This window comes from Microchirus variegatus (genome assembly GCF_963457635.1).
Source record: "Microchirus variegatus genome assembly, chromosome: 7".
Classification (NCBI taxonomy): Eukaryota; Metazoa; Chordata; class Actinopteri; order Pleuronectiformes; family Soleidae; genus Microchirus; species Microchirus variegatus.
The window spans coordinates 27,801,435-27,823,315 of record NC_139808.1 but is presented as its reverse complement, the minus strand read 5'-3'; the positions used below and the strand labels follow the sequence as shown (position 1 = coordinate 27,823,315).

Sequence of the window (21,881 nt, the reverse complement as noted above, 5' to 3'; positions counted from 1 at the left end):
TTTTTTTTCATTTTTTTAATCTATTTAAAACAGGACGGGACGGCGGGGAGAGTAAAAGGAAAAAAAAAAAAAAGATGAAATAATAAAAGGACAGATTTGTTGCTGAGAGGTCGGGGCGTTTCCTCACGCTCTTACTTTGAAATACTGTTGTATAAAAATGCAGTCGAAAACTTCTCTCTCTTATCTTTCTGTCCTGTAAGTAAAAGCTGTCACAACGTTGATCATTTCTGTATTTCTATCGTGCTGATGTATAATACTGTAACATTCAGGGGGAGGAGGGAGGGTTAAAGAGAGGACTTTCTCGTTCGGGGGGGGGGTAAAGATTTTTCTGTTCAGTTCCTCGTTTTTGTTTTTGTTTTGTTTTATTTTCTCCTCTTGATGACAAAGCAGTATTGAATATGAGGCAAGTCTGTCCTTGGGGGAGTTGCTTTGTATCTCATGTTAGGGTAGTTTCAGATCCTAAATGTCTCGTGTAGTAAAAACAAAAAGAAAAAAAAAACATAAAAAAGAAAAATAAGAGGTTCCTTCTTCGTATGTTTCTTTATATTGTAAAGTTTCTTTAGATACAAAAAAAATTACAAAAAAAATGTTGCTTATTGAAAAAAAAAAAAGGTGGGAAAACTGCATTGATAAATAAATGTTTTTTTTGTTTTTATTTTCCGTTCTTGTTTTTAATTTTCATCAAGTTGTCGGTCGTTTTTGCCTGTGTCCCCCTTGTTGTAGATACATATTAAAAACAAATAAAATGACTTCACTCCTTTTGCCATGAACAGCAGCTGTTTATTATGCACACCTTTGTTTCTTTGTGTCCCAGGAAGTAGATGCGCTTTTCAGCGCCTGTCTCTTTAAATGCAAATGAAATACCGGAAGCTACGTCAGCGTCTCTGTAGTTCCGGCAGCTAACAGCAGTTAGCAATTTGGAAAAGCCCAAGTCATTTTCCGACTCTAGCCGGCACATTGCCGTCAAAAATAAACGGTATTCACTTGACACGTAAATCCTCCGAGTCTGGAAGTTTGTTTGGGTCTCTTTGCTGCACTTTGGAGCCAAGAATAGAACACTTTCGCCGACTTCCGCCTTTCCGGATACTCTTGCCCTCGCTGTGACGTAGCAATGACAGAAGTCAACATCGCGGACCACAACAACACGAGTGAGTCATCTTTGCCGACTCATAGGGCCTCCAGAGTCCCAAATATAAGTATTAAAATGATTAAAACGTCGTTTTTGCATAATACGTCTCCTGTTTTAGGCATTAATTAAACTCAGCACTTAAATATGACGTCCAGTATTTTGTTTTTCAACTACTCAGAATGTGAAAAAGATGCATTTAATTATGCTAAAATTATGTTTGTATGTAATTAATCATGCAGAACTAGCTCTTTAAAACAGTTATGATTATATTTATAGTCTAATTATGGGCAGAACTAATGACTTTAAAGGTGCATTATGTAATAAATCTAAAGCATTTGACCATAAAATCCTCCTAATATGTCACAGAGACTCAGGAATAATGTTCATATAACAAACCGAACTCCCCAACAACAACAGTACAGCCAAAATATTTGCATTAAAAAAAATATTTTGCGGACTGTAAATCATGTTTATGTTTTGAAATCAAGTTTTGGCGTCAGGTGGAGCCACCTACCGCCGTCTACCAATCACTGCAGCCAGTAGAGTCTCAGCTGCCGAGCAACCACGGGTTGCCAGTTACATCAGAAAAAGAAACCTAAAAGACCTCGGTATTTTGAATTTGAATGTAGTAACCGTTTTTGGCCACATTCTTACATATGGCACCTTTAACTAATTTTAATATGAAGTTATTGTTGTTTTTGGTCCAAAATTCGTATCATAATGGTGATTATCATTGAGTTTTAAGTTCAATTGAAGGTTTGTGTTGTCTCTTTTACTTTTTATTCAAAGTTCCACTAACTCTCTGTCTTTAAAAGCTGCAGTGGTCGACGCTGTTATACAGCTGCACCGAGTGACGCCTCAATGACCTCCTGCTGGAGGAGGCAGGAGGATGAGGAGAAGGAGCAACCAGGGAGGAGACGGCGGAGGAGAGGGGCAGTGGAGGCAGCAGCGAGGCTCTGGATGTGGAGGAGCTGGGCGGGCGAGGCAGGAACGCCATGCTCTTGCTCTTGGAGAGGCAAACACGGGTTCCTGGCACCTGCTGGCGAGAGTCCGATTGGTCGACTAAGGGCGGGAGGTGAAGCGGAGGCGGAGCCACCGTGACGGCGGGGAGGGTGTTTCTGCGTAGGTGGGACTGAGGTGATGTCTTCTCCACAGAGATCCTTTTCTGAAGTCTGCTGGAGGTCACCTGAGAAGAGGTCACGTCTGTGAGGGACAGGAGTGACTGTGAGACCCTCACCAGGTCTCCATCGTCGCCTCCGTCTGCTTTCCCCTCGTTTTCACCACATCTTCTTAAACGCTCGGTGCTCTTCTCCTGCAGCCCCTTCTCTCTCCTCCTGCCCTCCTCGTACGCTCTGTTCAGACAGGCCAGGTTGTGAAGAGCCAGCCACGGTTCTGAGAACATCCTCTGTCTGGGAGGTGGAGTCGGTGGACTCAGCTCACAGGTCTTCTGTCTTCTGCTGCGGCTGTCGTCCCATTTGTCTAGTGGAAGAAAGTAAGACATTAGTGAGAGTGAATTCCCCACTTATGGACGGAGGTGAAGGAGAAACGAAGCTCGTCTAGTATTGTCTGAGAGGAGGAATCTGCCCTTGATTGCTCTTCCTGACGCTAACTGTCAATCTCACTGGTGTCCACTCATATTTTACGTTTCGTCCTCCAAATTGGGAACACATTTGTCTTCATGTTCTACTGAAGACCAGTAATGTTGATTGAGACCTGGAACTCTTTATTAAGTTCTGTTTGCAGCTAACAACACTGCCCCCTGGTGGCTATTCAACATAGTCTTACTTCCAGGTAGGCCTACTTAAAGGTGCATTATGTAATACATCTAAAGCAACTGGCCATAAAATCCTCACAGAGTCACAGAGACTCAGGAATAATGTTCATATAACAAACTGAACTCACCAACAACAACAGTACAGACAAAATATTTTGCAGACTGCAAATCATGTTTATGTTTTGAAATCATGTTTTGGCGTCAGGTGGAGCCACCTACCACCGTCTACCAATCACTGCAGCCAGTAGAGTCTCAGCTGCCGAGCAACCACGGGTTGCCAGTTACGTCAGAAAACAAAACCTAAAAGACCTCAGTATTTTGAATTTGAATGTAGTAACTGTTTTTGGCCACATTCTTACATATGGCGCCTTTAAATGTTTGATTGAATGACGTGATTATATGAGGTGCTGTCTGAGCTGTTTTGCGCCCCCTGCTGGACCCTTGCAACTCAAACTCGTAGAAGTTTCTGAGATACAAAGAAGGTGTCGCTTCCTCCTTTGAAAACGTTGCTTGTTTTATCCGTAACGCGCCGTTTAGAGTCGACTCTCCACTTTCATTTTCCCGTCCTTAGGCATAAGTGCTAACTAAACCTAATTATTTCACTCCTCATCTGTCTAGACTCGCCTTTTGTGAAGGAGTGTCTGTATTTAAGAGTAGCAGCATCGAGAAGGAAGAAACTATTTATGTCTCTCTCTGTCTACGTTCGCTGCCACTTTATACACGTGACATCTAATAAAGTGGCAGTGACACTGACATTAAAATGTCCTTTATTTATTTAAGTGTTAAACAAAAATGAACCTTGATAACGTCATCCTTTTTTCTCATATGCAGATATTCAGCCTCTCTCTCCTCTCTCAGCACCACCTCACCGGTTCCTCTGAAGTTGAAGATGTTCTCCGCCTCGGGGGAGTTGGGCGAGCCCGTCTTGAGGACGATGTCCGACGGGGACATGCAGGACACCGGCGACGAGTCTAGGGACGGCGGGACATTCAGGTAACGCCGGGTCACGGGACCGCCGCTCACGCCGACCTCCGTGGTGATGATGATGATGTCACAGCCTTTGGCTCGACAGGCGGCCATTAACACCTGAGGTACGAGGAAAACTTTAGAGCTTAAAGGGGAGATAAAACTAAAAGTTAACAAGTTATATGAAATTAAGTTCATACAACTTCCTTTTGCCTTATTTTTACTTGGTTGTAAGAACTTAAATTTATATTTGTAGCATTAAAAATGCTTTAGTACAAGAGCTTAAGTTAATTTATTGTGATAATATGTTTTTTGTACTTGAAGGTAAAAGTATTTCCACTATCTTTAAATTATAAACCAGTGTTTCCCAACTTTTTAAAGAACTATTGTGGCCTAAATCACATTATAAATCAAGACAAGAGCAAATCTGTGACTAATTTACAGCCATATAACATCATTTTGAATTGGTAAACATGTCATGTTTAGTAGAAACGTTTGAATCTTCATTTTATCCATGTCATTTAGAACATATTTACATTAATCTGAAATAAAATGTGTTTAAGAGCCTCAAACCCCCCCCCCCCCGTCTTTTCTCCACGTCTTTCGGTCCACACTGACCTCCAGCGTGGGTTGGTGCTGGGCGTTGACGGCGTACACCAGTGCCGAGGCTCCGGAGTGGTCCTCCATGCTGGGGTCAGCTCCCGCCGACAGCAGCGTGGACGCCACCTCGGCTCCTGCTCGCTGCATGCAGGCGTACATCAGGGCTGTGCGGCCAGAGCAGTCCTGGACGTTTGGATTTGCCTGGACCGAAAACAAATGAAGTAAGTATGAGTGTTTGGATTAGAACATGGAGTACTTTGAGTGCAGTTTATTGATGAAAACAAGCACTTTTTATGGCTATAATTTGCTTCTCGCAGCTGCCGAGTGCTACTCATGCACATGCACACATTTATAAACATAGGACCCAGGTTGAAAAATGCCAGAATTCCCCTTTAAGGAAACAGGATAAATTTCACTGATTCCCCTTTAATCTCTCAATGACCTACACAATGACTTCATACAATACATTTCGTACATATTTTTCCATTTAATATCACATTTTTGGACTCAAAAACAAGTTAAACGACGCCTCTCCTTCATATAATCATGAATTATCCCGTGTTGTGTGCTCAGAGGACACAAACACAACCTGTTTACTATGCATTAAAAAACATACCTCTCTCTCACTGCAGGCGCAGATTTATTATGCATTAAAAAACATAATGAATACCTAAATCAATATATATTGATGAGCTTGAATTTCGGACACAGAAGTGAGATATGAGCGCCGACCTTGTTGCGGAGCAGGTATGTGAGGAGTTTGACTGCGTCAGGCCCATGTGTGGACTCCTCTGTCAGGGCCTTACAGGCGGCCAGCAGCGCAGTCTCGCCTTTGGCGTTGCGCCCGTTGACCTGAGCCCCGCCTTCTACCAGGAGGCGAACCAGGCGGAGCTTAGCAGAGGCGGCTGCACTGATGAGGGGGCTGCAGTCCAACAGGGGGTCCTTCATCGCCTGGAGATAGAGAGAGAGGGATGTAGAGTGAAAGAAAGACAATGTTAGCGTATGTTTTAGATATATTTTTATCTAGGAGACACATGATGATAACCGGGGCCGTTTGAAGGAATTTGGGGGCCCCAAGCAAAATGGGCATGTAGGCCCCCCCACCCACCACCACCACTACACAAACGCAAAGCCTACAGGAACCACAGCATATCCATACTGTTTAAGTTAACCCACACTTCATATAAATACAAAATACTGCTGTTGCATAAACTGTGCGTAAAATTTGAACATTTGCAAAAAACACATGATATTAACCCTTTTTAAACAGTAGAACGCAACTTTTTTTGCTATCAGAAACACCTGTACATAGTTTACATAGTTTTTGGCCTCCTTTTTACACATTAAAAGACAAAGAAACATTGAGATGAGATCGTAAAATATGTTTTATACTTTATATGTATTGTTTGTGTACAACTGCAGTGTTTTTTTTCTAAATAAACTTCATTTTAAATTGTTAAAACAACATTTGAACGTGCAGGAAATTGTAAATAACCACAACAACTGCCAGATATTGGGAGTTATTTTGGAAAAAATTGACATTTTCTGGCCTTTTTTATGGTTAAAATAAGCAAAGGGCAGACATTTTGAGGGTTAGGTTAGGTTAAGTGCAGCCTTTAGTTAGCATCAAAATCCAAAAAGATCCATTTTGGGATATTGTAAACACTTTGTGGTCCAACATGCGGGTCCTGGCTCATTCTCGGCTAATGAAAAACAACAATTCATAAAGTAAATAAATAAAGTATGACTATTTTATCTTACATTTCTACCAAATTTAAAAATGATTTCTACTAAATTTTGCACATTTACAAACAAAAATACACTGAGATTCAAAAACTATTTATGACAACAAAATTGAACTTGACACAAAACATTGATTGCAGTTTGAGATAAAGTGCACGCAAACAATCTCACCTTGACCTCGTTCACCGTGTAGAGAGATTCTGCTGTGTTGGATTAAAAAAATGATCTTTATTCCATCGTTTGTTTCCAGGTTTCTGTCCCAGGTTTACCTCGTGCCGCTGACCTGTGAGGGACACTAAAACTCTTCCCATCTCTGTCCTTGTCTGTCCTCTCCACGCCCGCTGAGCCGAGCGTAGGCTGCCGGGCCCCGCGGTCGACATTTAAAGTCATAAACGCGTCCTGTGTCCAGAATAAAATGTCACCAGAGGCAGACGCTGCGCTACAAAGACCCCGGGGGGGCCCTTTGATATGTGTCAGCTTTGAACCGGCATCACCGGGCCTTGTGACCACCGTCTGTGTTCAAACAGAGCCAGAGAGAGGGAGACTGTTACATAAGACAGCACTGAAATCACAAGAGGATAATCACAATTAAAGCTGCATTGTGCAGGCCCTCACAGCTGCCACCCTGCCAGCAGGTGGCGCTGTGAGTTATCAGTTACAGGGCACTTCCTGTTTTGTGGCGAATGGACAAAATTCTGCCAAATTCCGATGACCATTCCTTGACCATGCCCTTTTAAATCTGCGAGACCTTTTCACAGCGTTTTTCACGTTTAATGTTTTCAGTACGAATTAACATGTTTTTTTTTTTAAACGAAGGTACGATAGATGTTCGTTCATTTTCACGAAAAAATCGCATCAAAGATGGACAACAAATTTTAAAATACCCAACTTCCTGTTCAGTTGAGGCCATGGTCCCAATATACTTTTTTGCTCGCCATGAGCTTCAACACGTTTCTACCAATTTTCGTGAAATTCGGTGCAACTTATTTTCGCCTGTGTCCTACTGGGTTTCACCTTTAGGGGTGCTACTGAGCCATTTTGCGGCACCTTTACATATTTCCCTTATTTTATGAAATTTGTCACCAGTTCTGATTTGCATAGCAGTTTTCGGGCATTTTACAAAGCATATACATTCTATTAGTGCGTATATGTGTTTTTAATAATAATGTTTCGTAATATAGTCGTATTTGTATTTTGTTATGTCTCTATTTCTTGTATCTTGTACACATTTGTGCGTATATATATACTATACTACTTATATATTGTACTGTGAGTACAACAATCTTGAATCTCGGATAGCGAGTGAAAATCAAAAGTGCAAAACACTCGCAGGCGCTCACAGAGAAGTGTTTGTCCTGATGCGCCACAGCAGCTGTTCTGTGAAATAATAAACGAATGTGACGAGAGTGATGTTTGAGTGGCAGAGCAGAGAGAAACAGACTGTCTGAGGCGAGGGAAAAAAAAGAGAACGAAACACATTTCAAAAAGCAGACGTGCAATTAAGTCAAACTGCAATTACAGTCGGAGCGAATGAAAATAGCACACGGACCAAATCAGGTGACTTTTATTCTTTTTTTATGCAAATGTTTTGTGCAAGAAAGTCAAGAAAGAACAGTTTATTATGATAAACATATTCAATTAGTCGGTGTCAATAATTATACAATAAGTGATGGAACTAAAGTGAGACACCTGTTAGTTTTAGTGGATTCATAACTGGCAACCCGTGGTTGCTCGGCAGCAGTGACTCTACTGAGTGCAATGATTGGTAGACGGCGGTAGGTGGCGCCACATGCCAAAACATGGTTTCAAAACATAAACATGACACACATAGACATAATACATTCAATAACCCCTTGCCCCTTAAAACCCAAGGGTTTACCCCTTAACCCTGGGCCGTTTTTGTTGCATGGAAACACCAGATTTGCAAACTTACAGAAAAATATTTCAATTATTATTTGGCAAAATCAGCAGCTCCCCCTACTGGCGACACAGAGAATCAACAGATAAAATCAAACGGTTTATGAATAAAATATTAAGATATCAAGGTCTGAAAATATAAAAATGTGCACAATCTTTGGGGGGTGATTCAAAATACACTCCTGTAATACAAATATTTGACTTTTACATGTAAAAAAACACAACATTAAATAAAATAAACAAACAAATATCAAACAAATACTTCAATAATAATGTAAATCAACAGAGGCACTGGAAAAATGGTTTATAAATTAAATATGAATTTGAATAGTCTGACATCTGACAACTATGTAAAAACTGTGAAAAAGCTTTGGTAAAAATGGGGAGAAAAATTCTAAATAAACTACAGCAATCCAAACTTATTATTATTTTTTGTTGTTGTTGTTGTTAATTGCTCTTGGGGGCCATCTAGTGGTCACGGGGCCCGAAGCAGCGGCTTAGTTCGCTCATGCCTTGGGCCGGCCCTGTCTTAAACCAGCCCTTTAACGTTGTGTGGTCCTCACTCCCCTTATACGTGTTTGTGGTCCTCACAAGGACACTCAAACAAGAACACAAACGTAAACTAAGAGTGAATAAATGTTAATAAACCTATAAAAATGATGAATAAAGTAAAAGTATGAATGAAAACCGTTCGCGTAAAAAGACGAAAGAGAGCGAGAGGGGCAGACGTAGCAGCGTTTACGTCATCACTACGTCGTGGTTTATTTATGTCTGCGCGCCAATCAAATCCCTCCTCTCGCTTGCCGTCATGACGTAATGCGATCTACTCCAGAATAGCGCGCGAGGCGGCGGCGGAGGAGCAGCAGCAGAAGCGGCGGGGCCGTCGAGCACTTCCCTCTCTTTTTACCCTCCCCGTTTTTTTGTGTTGTGTTGTGTTTGTTTATCTGTTTGTTTGGTTCGTTCGGCCATGTCGTCGCGGTTGTCCTGCCCGGAGTGAACAACACTCCTCTCGGCGGCGGGATGTCGGCGCTCACGGAGAGCCGGTGCTACGGTCTGTCCAGCGGGAAACTGAACCGCGGCGAGAAGGTCTCGGTTTTTCACGTCAAACTCACTGACAGCGCGGCAAGAGCCATCGACACCTTCCAAAACGGCAAGGTACGTGCTCATTACCCCGCTAATTCACCCGCAAACTCACCCGCAAACGGGACACAATAGTGGTTAAACATGTCGCGGTACTTGTCTAAGAGGAGCCGAGCTGGAATATTCCAGAAAAAGCCTTGAAAAGGGGTGAGTAACACGGGTTTTTTTTCCAGCCGAAGTTGACCTGTGTGTTGTCGGCTTGTTGTCTCCTACAAGCCTCCCTTTTTTAGCCATGAAGTGGAAACGCGTGTTGCATAATACAATGCGGAAACGCTTTCCTGTGTGATGATGATGATGATGCTTGTTAAAAACACAACAAAAGGCTAAGTCACTGCCAGCTATAGGCAACAGTAATGTTTGCCAGTCTGTGACAAGAAAGGAAGGAAGGAAGGAGAGAAAGGGAAGATAGAGGAAGGAAAGGAGATGAGGGAAGAGGAGGTGTAGGAGGGTTATTTAGGGTCCATTTGAATGATGGAGTACTTATCTTTTTTTTAGTTGCAGCCATTTTTTGTGTGGAGACAGATGGAAAAGCTCACACTAGACTTGGGACGATATGCAAATGTTCCGAGATAAGGACAAATATCAGGGATGTCATTTCCATAGACAAACACACCTAACATTCTGTTTTGCCAAATGTTTCTGTTTAAAAAGAGTGTGCTGTCATTTATTTAGCATTCCTACGAGTGAAAAACTAGCATGTTCGAGGTTTGGTGCGTCAGAATTAGCGACATCTAATGGTGAGACTACACACGGACTCGTTTTTGTCCATTCAGGCTGCCGTAGAGACGTGGCCCTACAAGGTTATCCTACATATAAAAATGCTTATTCCTCTCACCTTAATCTATCTATTCGCACCTTAATCTATGTAGCATTCCATTAGCGACTAGTCTTATTATTATCATCGCGATAACTCCTAAGTTGTGAAAAACTAGCATGTTTAACGTTCAGTGAGTCAGAATTAGCGACATCTAATGGCGAGACTACACACGGGCTCCTATGGTGGCCTGAACACACCAGAAAGGATGTCGTCGTTTCTCCTCCGTAGAGCTTACACTGTGTGACTCGTTTTTGTCCATTCAGGCTGCCGTAGAAACAGGTACAAGGTTATCGTACATATAAAAATGCTTATTCCTTGTATCTTGAAGAAGTTTAAAACCACAATTAGCTTAATTTATTTAGCATTCCTTTTGCGACTCCTCTTAGTATTATCATCGTGAAAACTCGTCTGAGTGGAAAAGCTAGCATGTTTAACGTTCAGTGTGTCAGAATTAGTGTAAAAACTGTTGTAAATGGACGCATGAATGTCCTGGAATTACTGAAATGGATAAATCTCAATGTTTAATCTCTTGAGATTCCTCCACCAGCTCCCCGGTTGTAATAATATTATAATAAGTTAATGTCCAAAAGTAAGCTAATTTCTCTACTACAGGATGATTAAGAGATATGGATTTTTAAAATGATGGCACAAAACATGCAATAATAAAAACATTAAATCAGTTATAGGCTTTTATAATTAGTTTATTGCACTGGTATATGTTGCAGTTTTGATTTCTTCAACATTAAAACTGATTGCACAGCGTCAACATTTTGACCCATTTAATTAGAAATGAACCGGCAGTGGCGTATATATGTGCACTTCCCCACTTTGCTCTTTCCAAATAACTGGCGTAGGAAAGTCCTGAGAAGAGAAATGCACCATCACACCTTTTCTGATAAATGCTGAAAACCACACCACATCCTCCTGGTTTAGTTGAATGTCTTTGTACAGAGACAGAGAGAGAGACAGGAAGAAGGGGGGAAAACACCTGACGCTGAACTGAAAACTGAGTCTCAACACACACACACACACACACGTACACTGTAGTATTGCCGTGCACATACCTAGTTTCTTTATTTAGCTTTTAAGTGTGGCTATTCATAACCACTCAGGCCTGATGATAAAGAAATAAAAAGTCACACACATACACACACCTCCATGCAGGCAGGCTCATCACGCTCTGAACCCATCAACAGGTGGACTCGCGAACCCTCTCCGTGGAAAAGGTCAATTAAATTCTAGTCGTCGCATACTTTCCGTCAACCGCGTCGCAAACGTGTCACTTTGGCCTGCTGTCAACTCTGCAAGCTTTCCACCGCGGCTCGAGAGATGACAGGCCTGTGATTTCACTGTGAGTGTGCGTTCGACCGCGATTCACACGAGCAGCGGGTCGCAAAAACCTTCGCCGAAGCCCCCCTTTGGATATCAGATTGAATTTGTTTAAAGGGCATGTCATGCGTAAAAGTGACTGCGTATTCATGCGTTCATCGGGAAATGGGAGGGAATCTCGTGGAGTAGCTCTGTTAATTTACAAAACGGTGATCTATGTGTAAGTTTGGCTTTTAAAGGTGCAGCGTGCGACGTTTAGGAGGCTTCACTAATTACACCAGACTCCTGTGTTAAATATTGGGATTTTAGACTTTTCCCTGGTAATTGTTGGAGATTAACACACGTTTTTTAGGATTGTTAAGTCTTTTTAACTGACCCACAGTTCGGCATTTTTCGGCTTGATTCTCATGTTGGACGTCGACATTGCGCCTCAGCTAGCTTGGAACCTGGTACCTGGTACCAGGCATGTTAAGGCCACCGTAGTTTCCTGACGTACTGGGGCTGAACAATTCCTCAGAATTTTATTGAAATCGCAATACGGCTAACTGCAACACAAGTCGTCGAATACAGCTGTAAATGAGAATAACTATGTATGTATATTTATACAAAACGGGTATTATATCGATATCATGACATGGATGTCATTATTTTGTGATAGGGCATCTCTGATGTCTTGATATCACTCCGATATTAAGGCATTTAGTCAAATATTATGATTTTTATCGTATGAAATTACACCTTGATTGAAAATACATGGAATCGACATAAAAGTTTTAAGTAAAACGGGACTTCTTCAGCCTGAATGTTAGTGTTGCAGCTGCATAATTTGACCATATCTAAAGACAATTTCACTTGGAAACACATTTTGGGCTTTTTAATATTAAATACAGATACTGTATCACCTAAAATTAAAGTCATTAAACTGTATTTTAAGTGTGCAATACAGATCATTAAGTGGAACACAGAACTTAGAGGGTAGATTTGAGTGTATCACAGTTTTTACAACGTATTTTCACTGTCCTGGGTGCAGCTTTATAGCGAGATATATCCTGTTTATCGCAAACACTGCCTAAAACTATGGAGATGTTATTCATATCCATATTGCTCAGCCTTAACTGTGAGGCTTGTGATTTTAACAGTGTACACTTCTGCATATAGGATTAGGATTATTATTGGAGTGAATATAGCATCGTATTTATTTTTCATTGAGTGAAAGTAGGGAACTCCCCATCAGTGGTTCATTCAAGTAGAGATGCCTGGTGGTCTGCTGCTGAGGCTGAGGTCTAGTAATATCACTTCTTTCCATCTTTCTACCCACAATTTCACTTTGTTTCCTTCTTTTTTTTTTATCTTCAGTCAACGTCACTTTCAGGCAGATAAGCTGTAAATGACGAGATCTTCTCATTCATCGGAACGTGTAAAAAACTGACGGAAGTTCCCCTTTAGAGATCAATCATTGCACTGGTGTTGGTTCTCCGTTTCACCTTCATGACCTGAACCATAGTTTCGGTCAGATTAGGTTAAAACCAACGGTGTCAGGATCACTGTGTGTGTGTGTTTCTCAACAATAGGTTTTGCACACGTTTATGTTTTTAACCCTTTAACGCCGAGCACATCGCAGACGACACCGCAGTTACGCGACAGTTTGTACTATCAGGACATTTCCAATGTCTTCTGAAAGCTGAGAAATTCCACGTAAAAGGCCAACATGTGGTTATTATGGTTATTTCACTCACTCAGTTGCATGTCAAAGCCAACATGTGGTTATTATGGTTTATTTCACTCGCTCAGTTGCAGGAAGCCAGCGAATTGGCGTCTTTGTCGCCAGAGAGGAGAGAGTTGGAAAAAGGCCTGTACATACAGTAGTTTCCATTTTTTTTACCTGGTTTTGCACATTGAGACATAAACAAACGTTATTTTAATTAAATATGTCTTCAACTGTTCAAATTGAACACGCAAAATATGGTGTTCATGTAAATTGTAAATTGCGATATCGAGATATTGATATTGAAAATTATTCTGTGAAAAATGGGCAAAATCACTTACTGACAGGACATTTTCTGGCCCTTTTTATGCGTAAAATAAGCAAAACAACAGTCCAGATGGACATTTTGAGGCTTAGGTGTTAATGTAGTCTAAGTAACATCTAATTCTTTAAAGTTTTAGACTTGATCTGTGGACTGAAAACCACTGTGATGCACAAAAATACTGAACTAAAGTGCCTGCAGTGAACAGAAAGGACAACATCTGTGAGTAATAACAGAGGTTAAAAAAAACCACCACAATGATGGAGGACAGAACAGTATAAATACAAGTACAAGTACAAACAGTTCAAACTACACACTCTGTTTTGTTACTATCTTATCAGGTGTGTGTGTGTGTGCGTGTGTTCATGCTTTTAAGTCACTGAAATTCACTCCTCTCTTTCTTCAGGGCTGGTCGTCTTATCCTGCGATCTCTTTCAATGGCAACCAAGGGGTAAGCAGAAAAATATTTATTCTAATCTGATCCAAGATTAAAGGTTCCATTTTTATCTTTTAAAAATGTGTTTTCGTCTTTCTCTTGCAGAGAATCACTGTCCCTTTCTCAGACAGCCGAGACGACGTCAGGACCTTCACCTTTGACGTGACCAACGTTCCTAATGGAAGCGTCGACTGCGTGCAGCAGCTCGACACTGGGTAAAACACCACAAAATCAATGTCAATTGTTTAATTGCGATTCAAGGCGTGAATGAATGTTTTGCAGATGAGAAATGTGCTCAAATAAAGCATTCTTTTAAATTTACTGACATGTAGACACTTGCAGGAATTCAAAGCCCTGCTCCTGCGAGGCCCGCGAGCATGTTTTTGTCTGCGGCAATTACATGATTATATGTTTACTTTTGTTTTCGTGTCCTGCGAAGAGTTAAAACAGTCATTTTTACTGAATGAGACTCGGTTGTTTTTAACAACATTTCCACATTCTCTCTCTCTCTCTCTCTCTCTCTCTCTCTCTCTCTCTCTCTCTCTCTCTCTCTCTCTCTCTCTCTCTCTCTCTCTCTCTCCTGCTGGGTGAAAGTCACCCTGCTGCTGGTTACGTCTTTCTTTTAAATGCCAGAGAAAACATGGGGGCTCCTCCTGACTCACTGAACCGAGTGTCTCGGTTTTCTCACATTGCTGAATTTTCAGCAATGTGAGAATAGAAGTTGTGAAAAGTGCTGGAATCGTGTGTCATATTTTACAGTCTGTTGCCGTCCAGTTGGCACGTTTGTCTCAGCTGACATAGGGCAACGATGAATGGTGTTTATCTTGTGTGCAGAACACACTCTCAGACATGAAATTGTGTTGTGTTACCCTGTTAAATAACACTGTTGTGTTGCGCTGGACTCACACCTACGATGGTGGGCGTGTCTGAAGAAGTGTCTGTCATGACTAACTACTTAGTAACTCTTGCTATGCGACGTTAATAGGGCTGCAGCTATCGAATAGTTCTGTAATCGAGTATTCGACCAATTATTCGAGAACGTGGAATTATTATTCCGAGTGTCTTGAAAGGCGACCTTGAGTGTCTTGAAAGGTGCCTTCAAATATAATGCATTATTATTATTATTATTATTATAATTTTTTTTTAATCCAATTAGTCGAGTAAGCTACATTAAATCAGCTAACATCAATGTTTACGTTAGCGCGTGCCAGAAGCGTTAGCAACTGGATGCTATCGGCTCAGATGCTGGATCATTGAGGACGTGCTGTTGCTTTGGTTCCACTGCACCTTGTCGGCTTCTTGTTTAAGCGTGAAATGGTCCCACATTTTCTGGCTTTTTTACGGGCTGTTTCGCTCTCGGATGTGCCGCGTGTGTCTGCTTAAACGGTCCGTGCGGAACAACGATCCCTGCGCTGAACAGGCCGCGCAAGATGGGAATTAAACGAATACGAATTTCTTTAATCGGGTTACTCGAATCACTCGCTGTAACCGTTGCAGCCTCAGATGTTAAGTTTGATTGGCTGGTGCCTGCGATAGATTATTCATACAAAATCAGCTTAGTCATTGGACAGCAATTTCTTCAGAATTGTCTTTTCTAGTTGATCATAGCTGTGAGTAAAGTGTATTTCAATATCTAGCATAAGCCAGTGTGTTGAAATAAATGATTCTGTGTGTTCACCTCCTCCTCCTCCTCCTGCCAGTGCTGCCGAGGAGCTGTCGTGTCTCGGGGTGATTCAGAAGAAGATGACGGTCAACGCCACAGATGACTCGTATGATAAGGCGCGTCAGAGCATGGCCCAGGTTGAGGAGGAGACGCGCAGTCGAGTGGCCATTGTCATCAAACATGGAGGACGCTTCCAGGGTAGGCATGACGCTTCCAGGGTAGGCATGTGCGAGGCTACAGACCGCTTTAGTTACACAACATTTAACTTCAGCGAAGGATATAAGACTGGCCGGAAGACAAGTTTGTACTGTGCACAATCTGCCATGTTGCATTGGTTACCATAGCAACGTGTCTGGTAACCAGTGACATGGTAACAGTGAGTCTTCAGTCTTTTCTTCTGCAGGTTTTTTCCCCCTCTCCTGTTCTTTTGTCTCTTTTCTATGGGGGTAAAGTTTCTATTCAGCGCACACCTGCACATTTACATTTACATGTTATAATTTGACACGTAAACACAGACGCCATTAAACCAGTGATATTTTTTTCTCTCGTCTCTTTCTAACCACCAAACCCACTTCCTTCTAAAAAAGCCACGTTTAACCACCGTCATCGTGTTTCAGTGCACACACACATACATGCACCGTATGAGTTTGTCAGTTCAGAGGAAACAAGCGGAAAAGCAGAACTACCAGCTTGTGCAACAGTGTGGTTTTCTCCTAAAATAGATAGCAGTGTTTTTGCTCATTCGGATGTGTGTGCATGTTTGTAGCCTGAATGTGGGTTTTGTGTAGAGGTAAACTGAGGTCTTTCCTCTTTTATCTACGGTCACGATGAATACGATGATCCGCAAAGTGTGCTTCCTCTTCCTTTCCGAGGGGTGCGAGCAATTTTCGCCTACTAGACAAACAAGCACAGGACAAGGTCACCTTTGATGGCAGAAAGAAACCTCAGTTTAACTTCCCTCTCGTGTTTCTTTTGAAGATATTCTCGCTTTATTTGGAAACGATGTTTTTTGATGTGCGTTTTTCCTGCTTCTCCTCAGCCAAGAAGGTTACGGTGCGAGCTCCGGCCCCTGCTCTGGCCAGCCTGTCCAAGCCGAGGCACAAGTCGCCGCAGTCCATCCTCAGCAGCATGAAGCGGGGGGTCGGCGTGTCCAAAGTGAAGAAGGGAGCATCTGAATCAAACAGGAGGAGCGTGGCTAATGTTCAAGAGAGGCCGCTCAGGGAGAGATTAACTCACCTGCTGGCTCTGAGGCCGTACAAGCGGCCAGAGTTGATCCTCAGGCTGCAGAAAGACGGACTTTCAGCTGAAGATAAAGACATGCTGGACCCGGTGGTGATGGAGGTAATTATTGTTTGTTTGAGTCGGTGAATACAAAAGAAAGATTATGGGGTGTAAGAGAGAAACGTGGGATGTTCATGGCATGAATGTCATTATCATTTATGCTGAGGTAACAGCAACATTGTGCTAGTAAAGCGAGACGACTGCGGACAGGTTGGAGTATGACTGAAAACATAAAGAAGCATTTAGAAAAACTCTCAGAAGTGAATTCTAGTGCTCAAAAAACCCAAGTTCAGCAGTTTAATGGGATGCATGACTGGCCCTGCACTGTCGCTGTATACACACAAACGCTCCCTCAGTTTAGTCTGATAGTATTGCTTGACGGAGACGGTTTTCAGATGAAGAACGCAGCATACAAATAATGTTTGTGTTCTAAAAGACCCAAGGCAGAACAATTAATGACGACAACAAAAAATGTGATTTAAAATGTGACTTTTTCTCAACAGGTCGGCCAGTTCAACAGCAGAGACAAGACTTTTGTTCTGAAGGACTTCCTGTATAAGGAGCTGCAGAAGGACTGGCCAGGCTACACCACAGGAGACCAGCAGCTTCTCAAAAGAATTCTCGTCAGGTGACGCAGACGCTGCTCATGTTACGGGGAGAAAAAATGCAGACGCGACAGTGGGTTATAATGCTCTCGAGATGAATCGGCCTGTGCTAGTGGTGTACGATTAAAGGCGCTGAACGCAGATGTTCAATGAGCTAAAATTAGTCGTTCTGATTATATTGTTTGAAAATATAGAGTTTGATTCACAGAGGTCAACCAATAAGTTAGGGCTGCAAAAAAATACAAAACTATTCTGATGAATAATTTCTTTGTTATATGGAGCAAAGAAACCAGAAATATTCACATTTACGAAGCTGAAAAACCAGCTAGATATGATATCCAATCCCAACTTTATTTATAAAGCACTTTATGAACAACAATGTGTGCTGAACATCAGAGATAATTAAACAGAATATAAAAACGTAATGGACCTAAGAACAAACAATAAAATAATAAAATACTTTGAAAAGTATAAAAACGACACACAACAAAGAAGTCGTACAATAAAACTATAAAAAAAGATAAAACCAACGTCTCATACTGGGTCAAAAGTCAAAGAGTATCGTTTCATTGCACTGAGCAACATGCATTAGGTTTTTGAGAACAATGATGTGTTAACTTGCATAAAGAAATGATATAATGGCCAATTAATGAAATAACCATTGATGCCTGTTATTATATTAAAAAGATTTGCCCAATTAGTCCAATTTACCTCCAACATTTGATCGTCACTCATTAATCCACTCGTTTCACGTTTTATTCAGGCTGTTTAATTCTCCACAATGAGCAGTTGTCAGCGTGTATGTAAGACTTTTTTGTTTTTGCTCTCTATGCAGGAGGCTGTTTCAGCCGCAGCAGAACCTCCTCACCGCCCCCGAGGCCCAGGTCAGCCCCCTGAGAGACACCCCCAACTCCTCCCCGGCGCACCGTCCGAAACATTCCCTGCCGGAAGAATACACCGACCCTCTGGTCAACAAGAAGCCCCGGATATCGCACTTGTCCAGCAAAAGTGACAAAAAGTCCAGGCCGCAGAGGCCGTCGGAGCCAGCGTCTCAAAAAGACGCCGCAGAAACGAAAGCGGACGACGGGCGACGGAACTCGCTCGACCCTCGAAAGCTGTTTGACTCGCTGTCGGCCGCCTGCGAGCGGCGGGAAGACGATGTGGCTCAAAGGCTGGAGTCGACTCCCTGCGCTCAGGAGGAAGAGGAGGAGGAGGAGCCCCTGCGGGCAAACGACCGCCTTCAGCGCGACCGCAACGACGACCCTCCGACTCTGATAGTGCCTGATCTGAGAAAACACGCCACTAAAAGGAAGAAGAGCAAACACAAAAGCAAGGTGAGTGCGAGTGCAGACGCCTGGAGGTTTGGTCGTTCTTCCAGAAAATATAGTTAAAATCTTGTCTGTAATGTGGATGTTTTTTCTTGTTTTTTGTAGGAGAAGGAGAGAAGAAAGGGTCACAGTTCAGATAAATGTGGTGAGTTTCTCTATTTTCACATGTGATCTCAAAGACTCTTTGTAGTTATTTGACAGTTTTTTCCTGACTGTCTTTCTTCTCTTTCAGAGCCAAGTGAGATGCTTGAGTTGGAGTCTGACGCGCTGCAAGGGGACGGCGACGTCGCAGCGGATTATTTATTGTGAGTGTGTTTTCGTGTTAATTCCGCAGCGACTTTTCTCAGGAGAACCGGAACCTTTTTGAGGAACTCTTTTGAGGGCTGTAGTGCTTTCTGAAGGTTCTGTGGAAGTTACATAGACACGTTTCCATGACGACTGACCGGAAATAGACACGCATGACGTCATGTTTACATGCCACGCCACCGGAGTCCAGGCACCGTTTACCAGTTAGCTCCGTTAGCTGCATTAGCTCTTTTAGCGCCGTTAGTGCGCCTACAGTTGAACTGGAGCGATCTGTTTATTAAACGAAAACAGCAGCGCGTTACAAATAACCAGCGTACCTGTGTACTGCGTATGTGTGCCTCTGTTTTTAAAGTTTAGCGTTACTTTAGAGACTCATTTTAACAATTGGGAGTCACGTAAACATGACGTCTTTTCCCAGTCAGTCGTCATGGAAACGCGCCATGCGTTAACGTGGGTCAACGTTGACCCCGTTAAACGACATTGACGCGTTGACGTTTGACAGCACTAATATATATATATAACATAATTAAAGTAAATACTTGCACTTGTAAGTTAGCCATTTAAATGTGATTTAAAAGCTGTTCATTAGCCCTGAATGCTCCTGTACCAGAGAGGAATTGTTGAACAGAGATGGCAGTGTTTCACCAATTATCTTCCCCACAGTTCTCACAGCTCTGTTCGGTTTCTATAGTCTTTTCAATGTTTGATTTTTTGTACTGCTGTTGAAATATGAAACCCCCAAGCATGAGAGGAGCTTTCACGCCTGGGGGCATCTCTTTTGTTAATTCAAGTTCCTGGAATATTCAGTGTCCTGTTATTAGTTATGTTGTCCACTTCCATCTCCACCAAGGAAGATTGTGAGCTACATAACTGAGCAGAAATTATATGATTTTGATGGCGAGACGGAGCCAAGATGAATAAGTATTAACCCTGTGAGAGAGGGGAGCTTTCAACATGTGTGTCAATACCTTGGAAAAGTCTATGATGCTACCTCGTGTAGGTCTATGTTTCTGTGTAGTAACATGATTTACCAAAATCTCACCGTCTCTGCACAGGATGTACACGGTGATCTGCAGCCACGACCAGCGGCAGCGCTACAAGCAGGACTTTACCAAGGAGTACAGCGAGTACAGGGACTTGCACGCGCGCATCGACGGCGTCACGCGGCAGTTCATGGATCTGGACTCGCAGCTCAAAGAGCTTCACCAGGAATCACGGAAATACAAGGTAATATATGTAATATGGTGTTGATTTTTGCTAATGTGCTCAAACGTCAAGGTTTACCTCCTCTGTGTTTCTCTGTCTTTCAGACGATTCGTAATCAAGTTCTTCAAGAGTATCGCAAAATCAAAAAGGTAATAACTTGGACACTCTAAATTTGACCGTAGGTGTCATTTAATTATTCTTTCATTCATTCGTTTATTTACTTCTTTCCTTTAGTCCAACCCGAACTACAACCAGGACAAGATTCGCTGCGAGTATCTCCACAACAAACTCGCCCACATCAAGAAGATCATATCGGAGTACGACAACCAGCAGCTCGTGGAGCGCTCCTGTCCCAAATGAGGAGACGTGACTCTGAGACGAGAAGACACACACACGGAACCAATGAAAGGTTCACACTGCTGAGCCGAACGCCATCGAGCTGGATTTGGATGGTCACGGCTAAAATACAGTATATACTCTTCTGCTGAGACCTTCTGGAGGTGAAGAGATGTCGTTGGGAGCGTTGGGCGAAACGCGAATCGCATCTTTTTCTTTTCCGAGATGAGATGTGCTCTCTTTAAAAAAAATAAAGTGGTTTGACCCACTGTGGCGACACGATTCCGCCCAACAAGGACACAACGAGGAGTGACGGCCGAGTCGTCGAAGCTGAGATTGAGCTTTTATCCTTTAAAGATGAGAACGGTTACATGTACATCGAAAAGGTGCTAAACCTAACAAAAAAAATAGTAAACTGTAGATTCCCCGTCACACATTCATAACTGCACACTGTACATAATCCACACGGCTCATATGGAAAAGCAGGTGAAGGTTTCTTCTTCTCCGGTGTCAGCTGTGATCCAAATGCTCTCGTCGTGCTCAAACGCCTGTCCTTCTTCAGTATTCTTTAGGTTTTCGACGAATTGAGACTTCGTCGGTTCTTCGCAATCATGAATCTTGAAAGCATTTCCAGTGCCTGAAATGGTTATTACGTCTAGTCTGGTTTCATAGTATTCCACTGGTTTTTATCCTCTCTGAACACAAAAGACTGTTATGTTAATGTGAACATTGTATTCAGGGAATTTACAGTGAGAGCTGCAGTAATTCGTACGATGGTTAAAGCCAGTTTTAATGAAGAGTATTCAAATTGTACGTCGCTGTTGTTACTGTGGGCTGAGACGGTGAAGAATTACGAGACGTGGAAAGACTTTGTTGCATGCTATGTTCTTTACAGAATGCATGAGAAAGATAAAAATCAGCGGTTTTGTCTGACTTTCAAATAAATTCCTTTTGTTATTTATTTTGTGTGACTTAACAAGTGCTCTTTTTACATTACATTTGTAAATGAAATATGCATTAGACATGTTTTATACTCCAGTATAATTTACAGGGAAATGATCTTCTTTCAGTGGTCACAAAAAGTGGATAATCAGCCTCAATTTACAGGTAAATAACGTGGTTTGTCTGTAAAGTGTTGTAGGTTAACGGCAATTTAAACAAAATCTTGTTTCTTCATCACAAAAACTCTTTTTACATTTATAATAATGACGAATGGCTGTAAACGAGTAGTTTTAAGTACAGTAAATGTCATATATTTTAAGACTTTTACTAACCCTG

At 42.1% G+C, this 21,881-nt stretch overlaps 2 protein-coding genes across 2 annotated transcripts; one reads left to right on the top strand and one right to left on the bottom strand.

Moving 5' to 3' along the window:
* Positions 1-1,937: 1,937 nt before the first annotated feature.
* LOC310929304 (ankyrin repeat domain-containing protein 34B) lies at positions 1,938-5,417 on the bottom strand (the record flags this gene model as incomplete). Its single annotated transcript, XM_083892026.1, has 4 exons — positions 1,938-2,608; positions 3,773-3,989; positions 4,488-4,670; positions 5,202-5,417. 4 exons carry the CDS (start codon positions 5,415-5,417, stop codon positions 1,938-1,940), a joined length of 1,287 nt encoding a protein of 428 aa, XP_083748152.1.
* A 3,689-nt stretch (positions 5,418-9,106) lies between these two features.
* LOC310929684 (RNA polymerase II elongation factor ELL-like) lies at positions 9,107-21,319 on the top strand. Its single transcript, XM_083892506.1, has 12 exons — positions 9,107-9,284; positions 13,849-13,893; positions 13,984-14,093; positions 15,579-15,739; positions 16,581-16,882; positions 17,326-17,450; positions 18,263-18,761; positions 18,861-18,900; positions 18,988-19,060; positions 20,117-20,288; positions 20,372-20,416; positions 20,502-21,319. Exons 1-12 carry the CDS (start codon positions 9,150-9,152, stop codon positions 20,625-20,627), a joined length of 1,833 nt encoding a protein of 610 aa, XP_083748632.1. The 5' UTR covers positions 9,107-9,149; the 3' UTR covers positions 20,628-21,319.
* The last annotated feature ends 562 nt before the right edge of the window (positions 21,320-21,881 follow it).

What these genes read in the sequence shown, in the direction of transcription:
- LOC310929684 (XM_083892506.1), top strand. Translation starts at nt 9,150, where the DNA reads ATGTCGGCGCTCACGGAGAGCCGGTGCTACGGTCTGTCCAGCGGGAAA. An exon ending in GTGCAGCAGCTCGACACTGG is followed by an intron (nt 14,094 to 15,578) that starts GTAAAACACCAC and finishes TCCTCCTGCCAG; the next exon opens with TGCTGCCGAGGAGCTGTCGT. An exon ending in AGAGCAAACACAAAAGCAAG is followed by an intron (nt 18,762 to 18,860) that starts GTGAGTGCGAGT and finishes TGTTTTTTGTAG; the next exon opens with GAGAAGGAGAGAAGAAAGGG.